The sequence below is a fragment of the Ciconia boyciana genome, chromosome 2, assembly GCF_034638445.1.
Source record: "Ciconia boyciana chromosome 2, ASM3463844v1, whole genome shotgun sequence".
NCBI classification, from domain to species: domain Eukaryota; kingdom Metazoa; phylum Chordata; class Aves; order Ciconiiformes; family Ciconiidae; genus Ciconia; species Ciconia boyciana.
Genome location: NC_132935.1, coordinates 122,596,519 through 122,611,895, shown reverse-complemented (window position 1 = coordinate 122,611,895; position 15,377 = coordinate 122,596,519). Strand labels below are relative to the sequence as shown.

Genomic DNA, 15,377 nt, shown 5'->3' with positions numbered 1-15,377 from the left:
AAGATGAGAAAGCCAAAGAAAGAAGCATTAAACAAAAATACCAAACCAGTTTTACATATATGCAAGTCATAAGCAAACACTTAAAACATATGCTAAAGGTAAATTAGGTCAGCAATGTGCCATACCTTCTCACGCCTCTCAAGCAGCAAAACATTTCAGCAACTCAATGGTCAGGCTAACCTTCAGCCATCCACTAACTCACTTAAAAAAAAGAAAAAAATCCTGTTTAGTAAGAGACATGAGTATTTCCCCCTGTTACTTATCAGTGCATTCTCCAAATCTTAAGTGATACCTTTTAACAGTAATACAAAATTGAGAAATCACACATAAAACCTGAAGTTTTGCATAAGAATGTTTTCAGTTTCCTCTACAAACAGTGAGTCTTACAAATATTAAGAGTAGTAACCATATTTTGTTTTGAAGATGAGTATTTAAAGATGTTCCAGTCAGGGAAAAAAAACCTAAAAAATTATTTATTGAAAATGTTTCCCACTCTTCCCAATGTTCAGTTTTTGTCTTAAGTATAAAAACAAAAAACTAGAAGCTTTCTTTAAGCACTAACACATACCAGCTCGTGGAATTCTACATAAATTTTTACTCTGCTAAGTCCAAAACTTTCAAACAAATTATAATACTTGAAAATTTATATGCCAACCATTTTATGGGGGCACAATATAAAACCAAAGGGAAGACACTGTCATACAACAATGCCTGGAAATCTTTACCAACTGTAATCAAGCGTTTTCCAACAGGAGATAAACCACTTATCATGTCAGAGTGCAAACATACACCTAACTATTAGGGAACATGAGGGAAGCTCCCTATTGGCAATGTTTTCTCATATGTTTTCATGCACTTTATTAATATACTTCTTTGCACTTTTCAAAATAACATGTTCCCACTAAGTATACCATTTTAAAGCACCTGGGGTGAGCGGTTATCAGAGAAATACCATTCCTGTTCCAATACAGCATAATAGTTCCTATGACTATTTTGCAAAACACTTAAAGTTTCGGAAGTGCGTCTGACTAATACAATTATACTTAACTAAGAATATAAACTGTTTCCAAACATTTTACTAGAGGCAAATAGGGTGAGAAAAAAATACACTGCGCTAAAATATCCCCCAAATACTTTATAACTTTTGTCTTCTGATTTCCAGCTAAGCAGGCAAGACAATAATAATTTCGTTTTTAGTGTCCCTAACAACAGCCCTAATCATAAACTAACTTAAATACATTAACGTGCTCTCTGGTAATAAAACAGTTTTCTCTTGTTGTAATTTTAGCTTCAGGGATTTGGACAGAGGATGGAAAAAACCCAAGAATCTCACTAATGTGTGGTGACACTTTATATAACCAGACAAAAGCATCACTGTTTCTTGTTTTAAATGCTCTATTAACAGCTTAGAAATTGTTACATTGCTTAGTTAAAAAATAAAACCTCCTGGTTTTGAGTAAGTTTCACCCCCACCCCACCTCAAAGATAGGCTTGCTAACACAAAACAAAATATTAATTATGTTGCAATCATTTTGCAAAAGCCTTTGGAAACACGACATTGCATGCTACCACCTTACCACTCAAACCGAGATTATCTATTTCAGCTGGAATAGGTTACCTGCGCTGGACCCTTAAGGCAGTATGAAGACAACAGTATGAAAATAAACAAGATGACAGCACAAAATAAGCTTTGGTGCAACTGACTGACGCACTGCTTGAAAGAAAATCAGCTCTAGTGCTCCAACCACCAATAGTTTTAACTATTTAAAGTAGAACCCTCGTGGAATTCAGTTTAAAATTCACTAACGGTAAGGACGTCGGTCTTTCCCACAGGTACTTAACAGCGCAACTGTTAGCGATGGGTGTCACAGGCCTTCCCCCCACCATTAAGGCGGCACGGAATAACGAGCAATCTCGCCCGCCTGCCTGCCCTGCCTGCCCCGCCGGCAGCTCTCGGGCAGGTCGATGCTGACCACCCCGGGCCGTACGCTGCGCCCAGCAGGTGCCTCGGGACTCGGCCACCGGAGAACGGCGGCACCGACGGGCGGTCGCATGAGCTGGCACCTGCCGCCCCGCTTTCCCAAGGCAGCCTACGGAGACCCCGCCACCGGAGGAGCCGAGCGAGGCGGCCCCGCCGCCCGGCCCCCGCCGGCCCCGCACCGCCGCCGCCAACGGCCGCCCCGCGCGTGCCCGCGCGCACGTACCCCTACGCGCGCACGGACCCTCCGTCGCGGGCAGGCTCCGGCAGGGCGGCGGCGGGGAGCTGCCCCTCGCCCGGCACCCACCCCGCCGGCGCGGGGCAGCGACAAAGCACGGCCCGGTGTCAGCGCAGCCCAGCCCCCCCCGACCGCGCTCGGCCTCGCACCGTCCTCCGGCCGCCGACTGCCGAGGCCCCCCGCGGCGTCGCCCGGCCTCCCCCCCTCCTCTCCTTCTCTCTCCGGTGTCCCCCCTCGCGGAGGAGCCCGAGGCCCCCGGCCCGGCCCCCCCTTACCGCCACGGCCGGACAGCGCCCGCCGGGGCTCGGCCCCCATCGCCTGGCGCAGCCGCCCCCGCCGACGGCCCCGGAGACGGCGGGAGGGGGCGGGGCAGCGCCGCGGCGGGCGAGGGAATTCCCGGCGGGGCCGCGGACGGCGGGGCCAGCGCGCGCCTGCGCTCCCAACCCCCGCGGCTCCGGCCTGAGCGGCCGCCCCGCCCCCGCCCCGCGCCCCGCCCCCGGCGCGCACGTGACGGCCGCGCGCCCGCCCCCGCGCAGGCGCGGTGGGCCGCCGTTAGCCGCGGGCGGGCAGGCCCTCCCTCCCTCCCTCAGGCTGCCGGGACTCCCCCGCCCCGGAGCGCTTCGGATCGGGTCCGGAAACGGCGCCGGAGGCCCGCCGCCGTGCGAGCGCTCTTGTGAAATGTTGCGCTTCGGGGACCGGAGGGTTAGGTGAAACAAACACTTAACAGCCATTGGTTTCATGCTTTAGGTGTGGCTGCTGCCCCTGGTTACAAACTGCGGCCCATCTTGTAAATCTGAACGCTGGTATCGCAGCCGTTTCTCAAAGACCTGCAACATGAGATGCAGAGAAGCGGTCCCTCTTCGGTTCGGTGACTGCTGCTTCCAACAGTAGAGTACGTGCGCAGTTGTTACCTGGGGACATAGAAGGGAAATCCCCGACACAAGAAATCGCTGCTTTTCTGCGAAGAGGAGGGAAGGGGTTATCCAGGGACTTGGGTGCGCTTCACATCCCCCCTGTTCTGCAGAAAGTGCCAAATGGGCAAAGAACCTACCGTGAGCTCTGCAGCCCCAAGGGGAAAAGCAAAAGCTACTTCCCTGCAACTGCTAATGCTCGATGTATACGTGCATTTATAAATCTATTTTTCTTCCGAGGTAGCTGGTGTCAAGAAGCAGCTGATGCAGAGACATGCAACCTCAGAGCAAAGATGTCTGTTGCTGACGGGTTTCAGAACAAAGAGAGATTAACTGTTAGGGATTGGAATTATTTGCGTAGAATCTATTGCATTTCCAGGCAGAAAAGGTTAAAAAGAGGACCGACAAGTTTTAGGAACTATCTGTAGTTCAGTGAAGCTTTAAATCAAGTTAACACTCTCCCAACCCCTAGGGGATTTGCATAATTTCCATAATGTGCAGCATGTTTTTTGCCTCCTGATAGAAGCCATCAGTTATGTAAGCGAATTGGTTGCATAATTATGCAGATAGGAAAATAAATTTAATTGATTCAACAGAAAAGTGTGCTGTTCATTTCGCCCGGGATTTCTTTTAACTCAGTGAGGAATAAAATAAATTGGGAGAGGCAATCGGCAGGTGACACTGCCAGGTACCAGCTCCATTGCGTAGGGTACCCATTTTCAAACAGAGCCAGAGCAACCCACCCCACCCCTCCCCGAGCAAAGGAATGAGTGCCTACTTTTTAGCTAAAGGTCTCAACACTCACTGCTTATGAATATCACCACAATATTCCACGGCAGTAGTATTGCAGCTTTATCTGGTCTCTATCAGTTCCCAGGATACATCCCACTGGCTCAGCAGAGCGGCACAGACATTTCCGATTGAAAGCTTGTTTTATACCAGATAAAATTAACATCTGAGGAAGTTTGTATTTTGACTACCTCTTGTCCCCTAACAGAAGGAGAATTTTAAGCATTACAATAGAGTTCCTACAAGCTGCAAATGAGCCATTTTCTCCTTGCTTCTTTGTTTCTGTTCTGGTCCTTGCTCTGCAGATGGTCAAAAAGTGGCATCAGTTTCTCCACACTCATCACATGCAATGGCACAGAAGCTCTGAGGCCAATAATGTCAGCATTAATTTTTTACACTAGTCATCATACTAGTCATTTTAGAAAAGAGTTATGCAGAAGGGGTTAAGACTGAAAAATGTAGACCTGGGATTTGCAAAAAAAACCCCCACAAAGATGCAAGGTGCATCTGGAGAATGTGAAAGGACAAAAATGTGGACTAGTAATTGCTCTTAATGTAGCCGTATTTTACTGAGCTGAGGAGTATGGCATTAAGATTCTGGTAATGAGAAGTTCGATTACTACACCAGGGACATTTAATTTTACTGTTTCTCCTCATGTGAAACTCTCACTAACATTCATTAGAATTCTTCAGCGGATCGAGCGCAGCCCATAGGCCTAGCTGTAGCCTCCACTCGAGTCTAGTTAAAACTGGAAGCTGGCCATGTGCACAGCTGGGAGTTTCAGCCCAACTTATTCATGAGCATTTGCTACATTATGTGCTATGGCGTGGTGAAAGACTGCATAGCCTGACTGATTTCACACATTCTTAACCTCCTCATGCAGCATATCATACTCTAGATTCTTGTATGAGATATTAAACTCTCCACGTCTACTTTGCCATTTGCCTATCCTCCTGCATACCTAAGAATATTAATTACAGGGATCTGAACAGAATTAAATAATTTAATGACAATACTGACTCACAGATATGTTGGATACTTCACACAAAGAATATAAAACATTTATTAACATCTTAACAACTCCTCCAAAATGATCCCCCCAATTGCTCTTGATATAAAACACTGCAAAACTATCAAGCTTCTATTTCTAGCTTCTCACCTCTATCCCCGATGTGAGTTAAGAAACTCTCAAAACTATCAATGCTTTGAAATAAAGTTGTGGTAAGTCTTCCAAAAAACATTATTCTGTTTTAGTTACAAGAAACTGTCAATACCTAACAAAAGTAGTATTTCCAAAAGCATACCTTGTAATCAGTGAAAACTGAAGGAAGATTTTCACAAAGGGAATTTCTCATGCATCTAACAACATACTAAATGAGCACAGCATTGTCTAGACCTAGCTACTGAGCACAGCACAGGAAAGGTTTCTTTGCACATTCTTCTGTCTGTCTGCAAACAGGTAAGCATACACTTTATTTCCTATATGAAAAATTAAATATATAAAACAAGTTGCTTAATCTCAAACACAGAAGTTCTTTCAGCTACTAAGAAACAGTAACTTATACCTGGGGAAAAGCAAAAATATGGCTATTGTCTGCTGAGTGGCTGGCTCTGCAAAACTGCATTGTCTCTGTTGTACTTAATTTTATTCTTTAGAAGATTTTTCCATCTTTCCAGGCTTGTTTCCATTCCACACTGGAGTTTTGTCCTGTTTAGCACATGGAATTTCTGTCACCAAAACGGTACTGAGAATGTTGCTCAAGAAACCTTTCTGGCGTTTTGACACACATCAAAATGACCAGATTTGTATGGCATTTCAAGTGGATGTAGACAGTACAAAAATGTGAAATACAGGATTTAACAGTAAAGTTGTTTAAATTGCCTACTGGTTTATCATGGTGATAGGGAGAAACACTGTATTGACAGAAACACCAGGTGCACCAGTTGTACCAAAACTTCTGAGCAATGATGTGGGGAGTTTGCTTTGCTTGTTAATATAAAACATGACTGAGATTGCATGCTATCAGCTGAAGATGATATGCAGGAGATGGAACCAAAACATTGCACAAATTTTACACGGTTCCAAGTTAAGCTAGAAGGTCAATGATTAACCTGTCTGAAAAATAAAGCAACACTTGAAATTTTTTTCTGGAGATGATCTAAGTGAAAATTCAAGGCTGCTTATAATGGAAAAAATAATGCTGTCTCTAGAACATCCCAAGCTTTGAAGCCATACAGATTACTAAGAGAATTTTGTCCTTCTGCGTCTCTCAAACACAGTATTAGCCGCATCTGGTACCGCTTACAGAAATGTGGGATTTAGCTGAGGCTCAGATAGCCTCTGTCTAATTCCAAGGGAGATTAAGCTATAAAGGATCTTACAAAAAGTAATTAGCAAAAATGACTTAGTTTCTCACTGCCAGTTTTAGTTTGTTGAAACCTTCCAAAATTGCTCTTGCCACTAATGCTGGAGTGGCTGGAAGAATGTCAGTTTAAATCCCTCATCTGAAACCTGATCACTTCTTATCCAGTCTTTCAGTTACTGGGAAACAGAAGCAGCAGAATGCTACTGGCTTTGACCAGGTGGATAGCCTTACAAATGGCAGAGCCATTCTTGGTGAATACCAAGTGGTGGAACGCAAAGTCTGTTTGAACTAGTGCCAACTGCTCTTCAAGAGAAATTTTGAGGTAAGGGGCTTTTTGAAGAAATGCCATCTGTTAGTACTGAATCTACCATTTTTTAGAAGGAAAGCAGATGAGATCCCCACAGAAGAATGATATCCTGTGAAAACACAAGAGCTTCTATCCTTGCATTTTTCTGTACAGGTGGCACAGGAGGAAGGCAGTGATCTTGGTGGTCATCAGATTCAATCCTCTCTCATCCAGTAGCAACTCCGAGACAGACTGGATGAGCAGTGGTGTCAAAAAGGGTCAGGACCTGACCCTGAAGAGGGTCAGGAATCTAACAACTGTCAATCAGATTAATGGCACAAACCTGAAGACTAGAGTGGCAATCCCCCAAACAAAAACAACACCGACACCCCTCCAAAACCCTCCACAACCATCCAGCGCCAAGATCATGATGGCTTTCATGATCAGAGGCACAAAGGACACCTGCAGTAATGCTGCTGGAACTGGGAAGAGACTCATGCTGCACCAAAGGAGGGAAAGATTTTTCAAGCATTGAGGACTTATGCCACCATCTTGATCTCACTTACGATGGAACAGCCTTAAAAAACTCATGAACTTCTATACCCAATACAGCAGAAATTTTCAGCACAAAAAGCTCTAAAGGGGATGGAGAGCAGGACCAAAAGAGTTGTATTATTGGCATGTTTGTGAAGGTTGGCACTGAAGATCTAAACTAACACTACAGAAGTGAACTTGGGCAAGTATCAACTTTGACAGAGGTCCCACTGATTTGCCACAAGAGTTTTCTGATATGAAATATTTGGTTCTTCTTACTCAGGCTGCAGATCAGTAGATGAAGTGTGACTTAAGCAATTCAAGCTCCGAATCTGATTCAGGATTTGCAGGTGGAAAAAAAGAGTAATTCCTGAAGAACCAGGAATGCTAGAACCAGCTTGCTAGAAGCCTCCATCTCATCACGCAGTTGGCAGAAACTGAAAAATGGGCAAAACCACTTCCCTCTAAGAGCACAATCAAGGGAGGAAGCAAGTTTTCCTTTTCAGTGGAAGTATCCATCTATACAAATGCGAAGCCATACACAAGTTATTATCAAGACACAACTAAACCTCCAGCTGTGAGCAACTTGTGTAGACATACCTTCCTTCACAGAACTGAGAGAGTCTAAGTCAGGCATGTCTCAAGTGATTTTGAAGTTATTTTATTCTCAGTGCTTTTTACTGGGTTTTTGGAGTAAGGAAATTAAGATCTAAGGGGCACACAGATGGGACAATATCCTCAGAAGATACTGTGAAGAAGACAAAAGGAAACATGTATTACTTCTACAGACTATGGAGCAATGTGGAAAACGTCTCACTCAAGAACAGTAGATACACTCAATCAATGCACTTATATGCTATGACGTGCTGGGAGAAGAGTAACAGTTAGTGCTGGATTCTCCGTAAAAAAGGAGAATGTAGGTTCTAAGGCTACAGCTTCCTCATTATCTAATGATGCTATTACAAAACACCTATGTAAGTCGGTGTGACAATCTATATAGTTAAGGAAAAAATTACTCCTTCTGTGCTACTATCTGCATTATCATATAAGTATTTAAAAACACAACTTGAGTTTGAAGCCTTGCTGTAAATCAGTAAGGCACAGTCTCAACACAGTGGGAACTGCCTTTATTAATTTGTATTATTTTCAACAATGATTGCTTTAACCATTAAAACCCAAAAGTCTTTACTATTTAATGACTACTGAAACAGCCAAACCTTCCCAGCCCATTTCATGTTCTCCTGAAGCCATTTTAGAGCAGATGTAAGCTCCAAGCTGTAAACTTCTTCCATATTAACATTCATTGTCATATGCTTAAGAAAAAGCTTTGGATCAGATACACGAGCAGCCAGGATCAGTCTCTCCACTGCCGCTTGATAGTCACTGTTAGTCTGAACTGTCTGATCTTCACATCTGTAAGTGAATTTTCACAAATACAAAATTAGGTACCATACAGGCCCCGTGTCACTTGCCTGACACTTTATACTGGCAACAAGATTACAAAAACATTAAAATAATGGCTGGTGTTCACTTCACTTATAATAGATTATGTTAATTTCTAGACAAATTTTATCTGATTATTCTGAAGAATTTAAAAGTTAGAAAAAGTAGACTTTTAACATATTTTACGGAAATTAAAAGTAATAGGATTTAATGCCAGTGCAAAGTAGGTCTGCAATATTCACAGCATGTTTCATGAAGAAATGTTCGACTCTGGGCTGGAAAATTCAGTAAAGGAATGTAAACCATTTTATGAACTGGATATAGCAAGAATTCATGTACATGCTTGCATCTAAAAGGATTACTCATTTTTGGCATGTAATCACTTTTGGAATAAGGATGTGCCTAAGTGACATGCCTACATTTTTGCAAGAGCCGAACTTACTCTTTAAGCAAACAAGCAGAGGTACAATAGCATACACATGAAAGCAAGAGATAAAAACCTTCTCATTTATCAAAGCAACAAAATTAAGAGATGTATTCCTTGGGAAGGGTAGAGGGGAAGGAAGACAGAGATGCTGTCTTCCTGCTCAAACAGGAAGTCTGAGATGCCCCTGTTCATCCTTCTTAACAAATGTAGCTTTTCTGTGCAGTTTCACATATTGATGCTGAGCCAGTCAATCTCAGAGAAAATGGGGTCTTGAAAAATAAATTATAGGTATAATCTAGTGACAGTGGTTGGTGGTTTATGGACAAAAGGAGAAAAGCAACAAAACACATTTTTATTTGAAGGTATTAAGTCTCACAGAAAGGAGGAAAAAAAAAAAATCTAACAAATTTAATATTGAGATATCCCCTATAAAGAGAATCAAGTAAAATGGCTTCATGCACTTTCCAAAGAACAGCCAAGAAATGTTAGAGTTGGTTTTTGAAAGGAGTAACATTTTGACTGTGCCCTTCTACTCCACTGCTTAACCACAACCCAAGAATCTATACATCAAGATATCAAGCTATCCTGTCTTTGAAAATACAGTACACTCTTAGTGCGGTAGACACATTCAGTTAGGGAACACAGCCCAATATCACTCTGGAACAATTACTTTTCTGTTACACACATGTAAAAATAAAAATAATAATAATAAAAAAAACCCCAAACATTTACTGTTCTATAACCAGTTTAGAAACAAAGATTAAAAACAAGTTTAAAACCAAGCATTCTCTTTCCCAGCCAACGGAAAATAAGATCTCTCATTAATTACATGATCACCTGGATAAATACAATCAAAATGGTACATATCTGACTACAAACCTTTTCAGTATTATTTGAAGAGTCTGACTAGCAGCCATTGGACTTTGAATATCACTGGCATTTGAAACAAGAAATATTTCAATGGCCAACAGCATCTCAACCTCAGACAGGTAAGACGGAATCATCAAAAGTTTGTGATATAAATTTCCTTGCAGTGGTGGGTAGCAACCCAATGACAAAGCACCTGAGAGTAAATGCAGAAATGTAAGGAATTAGGATTACCATACTGAACATAGATCTGTTTTCTTCGGTATGTGGCTAAGAATGTGGAAAAAAGCCCCCCAAACTCTTAATGGATTTTACTATTTCACCTGTGAAATGGCCTGATTTGAGAACACAGCAAACAGCATTCTCTCATAATATTCACTGTTGTAAAATGTTATTTTTATAAATTAGTATTATCAGCAATTATTAAAAAGCTCTGTCAGAAATCGGGGGACTCTAAGGGTGCAAGTACAATTTAGGACAGGTTAGACAGAAGCTTTATTAACTATGATCACAGTGAGAAGACATTTGAACAGCATCTCCGCCTTTGCTCCCCTGTCCTCTGCCAAGTGATCCCAGAGACCCAACCTATACAGCATTTCAGAAAAAAAAAAAAAAAAAGAGGTGAGGAAAACCAATCATTTCAGTGTTAACAAAACCAAGTTTCCATCCCTCCGGGGATGGACTCCTTAAGTAGCTTGCTAACTGCAGAAATTCTAAGAAGGAATCAAACAGTAATGTGACAAGATGGAGAGATGGCTCTTGGTGGATTCTATCAGAGTGGCACACCCAGTATTATATTAGCTCAGAAGTGAGGAGGTGAAAACAATCACAGACTGCTAGCTTTCAGCTGAAAGGAGTTTTCTTTTAGTTAGGATAAACTTCTTAGCCAGACCTCTCAAATCTTAAGTATTAATAATTTTACCACCACAGTTCCAAACAGAAGTATAAAGAAATCTAATTTGCCTAGATGAAAAAGTGAAGATGATGCACTTTTTAACCATTTCAGGGTTCACATTACAGAATGTTCAGAATTACATTTATTTCATGCCAGGTAGTATGCACTGATTCATATTTTCAATGTCACTATTTCCCAATAAACATTTTGGTTACAAATAAATTCCTGATAGTGACACAGAAAGTACTGTTTTCTTCTTACAAAGTATACTCTAACCCATTTCTCCCCAACGTACTGAGCTGTTAGGAGCATATGTTATTCAAAGAACCTAAGGGAAGGATAGTGTTTAAGCAGCAACTTACTTTTGTAATAGGTCCTAGCTTTAGACCACAAAGAACTTCTTCCCAAAGCTGTGATTAATCCTCTAAGTAAAAAAAAATCAATAGCTATGTTTTTTGAAAGCATGAAGTCTACTGCAGAAGATGAGACCCCAAGGTTCTTGCTCTCAAAACAGGCATTTATCAGCTTGTTAAAAAGGCAGCTGTACTGAGAAACATCTACAGTATCTGAAATGAAATGAAGAATATTAACTACTGAATTAAGTCAAATGCAAATCTAATTGAAGAATCACTTCTCAATCAGTACCTAAATCATGACTCTTGCTTCTGTCAGCAAAATGGAACAAGGTTGAGATAACTTATGCTAACGCTTTATTCATCAAAAGTCTTTTCATACAGTTAGTTCATTCATGTTGTGAAAGAGAAGTGTTAGGGTCCAAGTAATAATTTGCTGCCAAAACCAAACAGGATCAGATAAAAATATATTCACTTGCCCCAGCCTATAAATACAATCTTCACCTGATATCTCAGACTTGAAATGTGCACCAATAAAAATCACCTTGGTGCTTCAAGTTCTGCTTCTACTCTTCCTCTGAACTGTCCACTTCCTCTCAACTGTCCCCTTCTTGGCATGACTGAGCAGCCTTGTATCCACCTCATGCCTCAAAGGACTAGATCCTTTTAGGATTCTCTAAGTAGATGGTCTTCCAACTAAGCTCTCCTAACATACCTAAAAGTACACACTGGCAATAGCACTGAGACCTACACATGGGAATCAGCTGAGGTTTCCTCAGTGCAGCCTAAGTAACTACACATCTCATCTTGAAGTACACATCCAAAATTTGTCAGATAAACTGAGTCCAAAAGGGGACTCAGTTCTTAACATGGTATGTAAAAGCTGCCTAGGTTAGCTAGCTCAGTTATGGAAAAAACCAATGCATTCATCTGAAGTTAAGATAAAATTAATCGCCCCAATGATATCGCTATTTTATCTTACTGTATAGACTCTGTATGATCCTCAAAAATGTAGTGGGTCTTTCCTGTTACCCTGCGTAACTGAGCCAAATGGAAGAAGAGGACAGATGTATAACCTCTGTGCGTGTATGTGCATGTGTGTGCGCGTGCGTGTGGCAAGAGCTGCAGAGTACAATACATATTTTAACTGACACTACTCTCTTTGGAAAAAAAAAAGGGCTTTTCTAAAACCATCTTACTTCTTCAACAAATTTTAGCTGGAAAACAAACAAGAAGAACAGTACAGAATAATCTGTTAAACTTTTAGCTCTTAACACAGTACCTTTTTCTTTACTTACCAGAATGATTTTGAAAACCTGGTAAGTTCTGCAGAACTTCAAATGCCTGCCTGTATAGACTTTTCCTCAAGTATTTGTGCACTAGTGTACGCAACAGATTACGTCGATTGAGGATGTCCACTTTATCACAGGGCCACAATGGTGCATTTGTGGTCCACTCTGACTCTGTGGCAAACAACAGTGCAGTGTTATTTCTATGAACTGAAACTGCAGGATGCTGAGATTTTTGGCCATTAAGAATATACTGTAAACTGTAGCAGAAAACAAATTTCGGAATTTCAAAGAAAATGCAGTTCTAGTTATTAATAATTAATTCTTTATCACCAATACTTCTCAGATGGGTTCTCTGAACCTTTATATTGTAAATAACCCCTTTTATTAAATATCACGGTAGTAAAATGGACTGTCAGTGGCATATATAAATATATGTGTATATATAAATATGTATATATCTATCTACCTATATAAAATTGAATAGCAAATTTGAGATCCTCAATATTACTTTATAGAACACCTTCTATTGTTGTTTATACTTCTGAGTTTCTTCTCTTTTCAGCAGATCAGAATTCCAAAAAGCCAGTAATTATGTGTTATTTAATTACAGAAATATGGTACTATTCTAAAGCTATTTTACTAAATGTGGATACTGTGAGGGGTAAAGAAACACTGGACTGACCCAAGCCTGAAATTTTTTTGACACTGAATGTCACCTGGCTCAAAGGAAATCTACATGGGGCAGGGTCACTTTCCAAGCTGCACCCCCACACACCCTTATTATGGTAGGCTTTTCAGTAGAATGGTGTTGATGGTAGACTACTGGGAAAACTTTTCTGAAAAAAGACTTGGTATTAGTCATATTTCTTATACATATCAAGAAGAATACTAACCAGTAAGATGGATCACATTTTATTTTTGTTGTCCCAGTATTATTAACTTTATTTAAGAACAGAGACCAGCTTGTAACTTTTATCTGAAATCTGTCATAGAAGGGGACTGTTCAAATTTGTCAAAACTCATTTTTTTTTATAAGACAAGCTTACCTCTCAATACCCATGTCGCTCCATCCAAACTTCCAGTTTTAAGAAAAATTTCTGCAGCTTTATTAACAATTTGGCATCTTGATGCTAACCTCTCTGCACCTATAAGTCCTTTCAAGACCGTAAAATGTATCTGTAGCTCATGCAATTTATCCAAAACCTTCCTTCCCTAGCATAAGAGGGAGAAGGGAAAGGGGGGAGGTCAGAGAAAGCAATGGTATCGGTGAACATGGAGTATATTTACACAAAATACAGCAGATTTAATTCGGTGATACAGATTTATAGGCATCAGTTTAGTTATCCAAACTGAGTTGGGAAAAAAAAAAAGTATAGTAAAATTTCTAATGAATAGTAAGGTTTTTTGACTGTGTAGGCAAAAAAATCCCACCAACCCATTGTTGAACAGTTCCCAGCACACTATTCCCCATAACATTATTTCTACTATATAATGTTCCTATACAGTATTTTTAATATACTTTGTAATTAATTTGTATTTGCTTACTTTAGTATAATATTTTTACTCTTTTGATTCCATTCAGCACTACGCAACCTATAAAATTCTAAAAAGATCATAGAGAGAGTTTTAATTTTGCAGCAGAGGCGTAAGTGTTAAACTGAAATAATTACTCCAGCATAAGCCAAAGAAAACACTGATAGTTGTACCCAGCAGGACAATAAACTGGAAAAAGTTGGGCCTATCTGGCCAACAGTATAACAACCAACAACTTTATCATCATATTCCAGGTTGATATTTAGAGTGGTTTCCTACAGAAGCTTCCTCTTAACAACTTTTTGGTTGGCCTTTTCAGTCAAAGATGGAAGAAAGGTAGCAGTCTCAAAGATAATTAAGATCTGACCAATCTAAAGATGATGATCGAGTCAAGGTGGGATATCAAATTAATGTCCCCAGCAAGGCAAGGACAGGCAGGGTTCAGCACTTGTCCTGCCTGGCTGTACCTTGCTGGTCAAGCAACACAAACGAAACTCCAAACTAGACATGTTTCTGCTCTTGCTTAGTGGGTGCATCAATGAGGAGGTGGCTTATTAAAAATCGTAGTCATATGTGTACACGCATTGTGGTGACGGAACAAGGGTCATGGAGGAAAAGGGAGGTTTTGGAGAACAGAAAAGTTGACAGAAAATGAAACTTATTAAGAAGCTCTTTTTTTGAAAATGTTTTATGCGTATGCACATACATACTGTGGACTGGCATATGCTCAAAACTGGAGACTTTTGAAGGCCTACAGGTATCTGCAATAGTTTATCTCAGCATAACCCATAAAAGAATACTAACTACATCATTGCAGGTAACATTTAAGGTGTAAAGAACCCATTCAATTGTAGATGTATGTGGTTGAAGGGAAAAAATACATACCAGATAGACTGAGTTGAAACTTTTGAAGCAAAATAGAAACTTGAAATCTAAGTGGCAAACCAGAGACAAAATACAAAATTAAGGAGGATCTGCATCTATTCCATCCTTCTAGTAAAAGGAAGGGCCACTAAGAAGCGGGTCTTTATAGAAAGATCGAAAGCATGCAGCTGTAAGCACAAATGATCTATAAAGGAAGGGCACCCAATTAAAATGCAGTTGTGGAACTAGATCCTTAATTGGATAAGAACCTCTGACCAATCCTCTGAAGTAATAAAAAATTGGATGAAAATAAACCGTAGCAAAGTCCTTCAAGATAGGAAATAGCTGAAATGGGAAGTGGATAAAATAGTTGTCAAAGGAGCATTAATGTTGCAGGATTCTCTACAAGTAAATATCCAGAAAGTAGTCTATTGTTGCTTCAAGAGCTGTCTCCATGGAAGACCTATTCACATGTTTCAGATCTGCATGTTTTTTCGAAGTACATCTTTTTTATGAACTTTCCTTAGCTCTTACAAAGAATACTCTCTTCAGGAACAAAGAGCATACATATTTTACCCCCGAGAGCCACCAAGCATCAAA

The 15,377-nt window shown here is 40.7% G+C and overlaps 2 protein-coding genes across 5 annotated transcripts in view; both read right to left on the bottom strand.

Moving 5' to 3' along the window:
* Positions 1-2,676, bottom strand: part of TCAIM (T cell activation inhibitor, mitochondrial) — a 29,636-nt gene extending 26,960 nt beyond the window's left edge. For all 4 annotated transcript variants that reach the window (XR_012041149.1, XM_072853910.1, XM_072853909.1 and 1 more), the window contains exons 1-2: positions 2,492-2,676; positions 126-201 (exon numbers count right to left, since the gene is read on the bottom strand). Coding sequence is in view for 3 of the 4 variants with exons in the window: in XM_072853910.1 (XP_072710011.1) it covers positions 126-154 (29 nt within the window). In the remaining variant the exon portion in view is untranslated. The remainder of the gene's footprint in view (positions 1-125; positions 202-2,491) is intronic.
* A 5,626-nt stretch (positions 2,677-8,302) lies between these two features.
* TOPAZ1 (testis and ovary specific TOPAZ 1) overlaps positions 8,303-15,377 on the bottom strand; it is a 41,722-nt gene continuing 34,647 nt past the window's right edge. Inside the window, exons 17-21 of the mRNA XM_072851435.1 lie at positions 13,427-13,592; positions 12,387-12,551; positions 11,098-11,301; positions 9,853-10,036; positions 8,303-8,516 (exon numbers count right to left, since the gene is read on the bottom strand). Coding sequence (XP_072707536.1) covers positions 8,303-8,516; positions 9,853-10,036; positions 11,098-11,301; positions 12,387-12,551; positions 13,427-13,592 — 933 coding nt within the window. The remainder of the gene's footprint in view (positions 8,517-9,852; positions 10,037-11,097; positions 11,302-12,386; positions 12,552-13,426; positions 13,593-15,377) is intronic.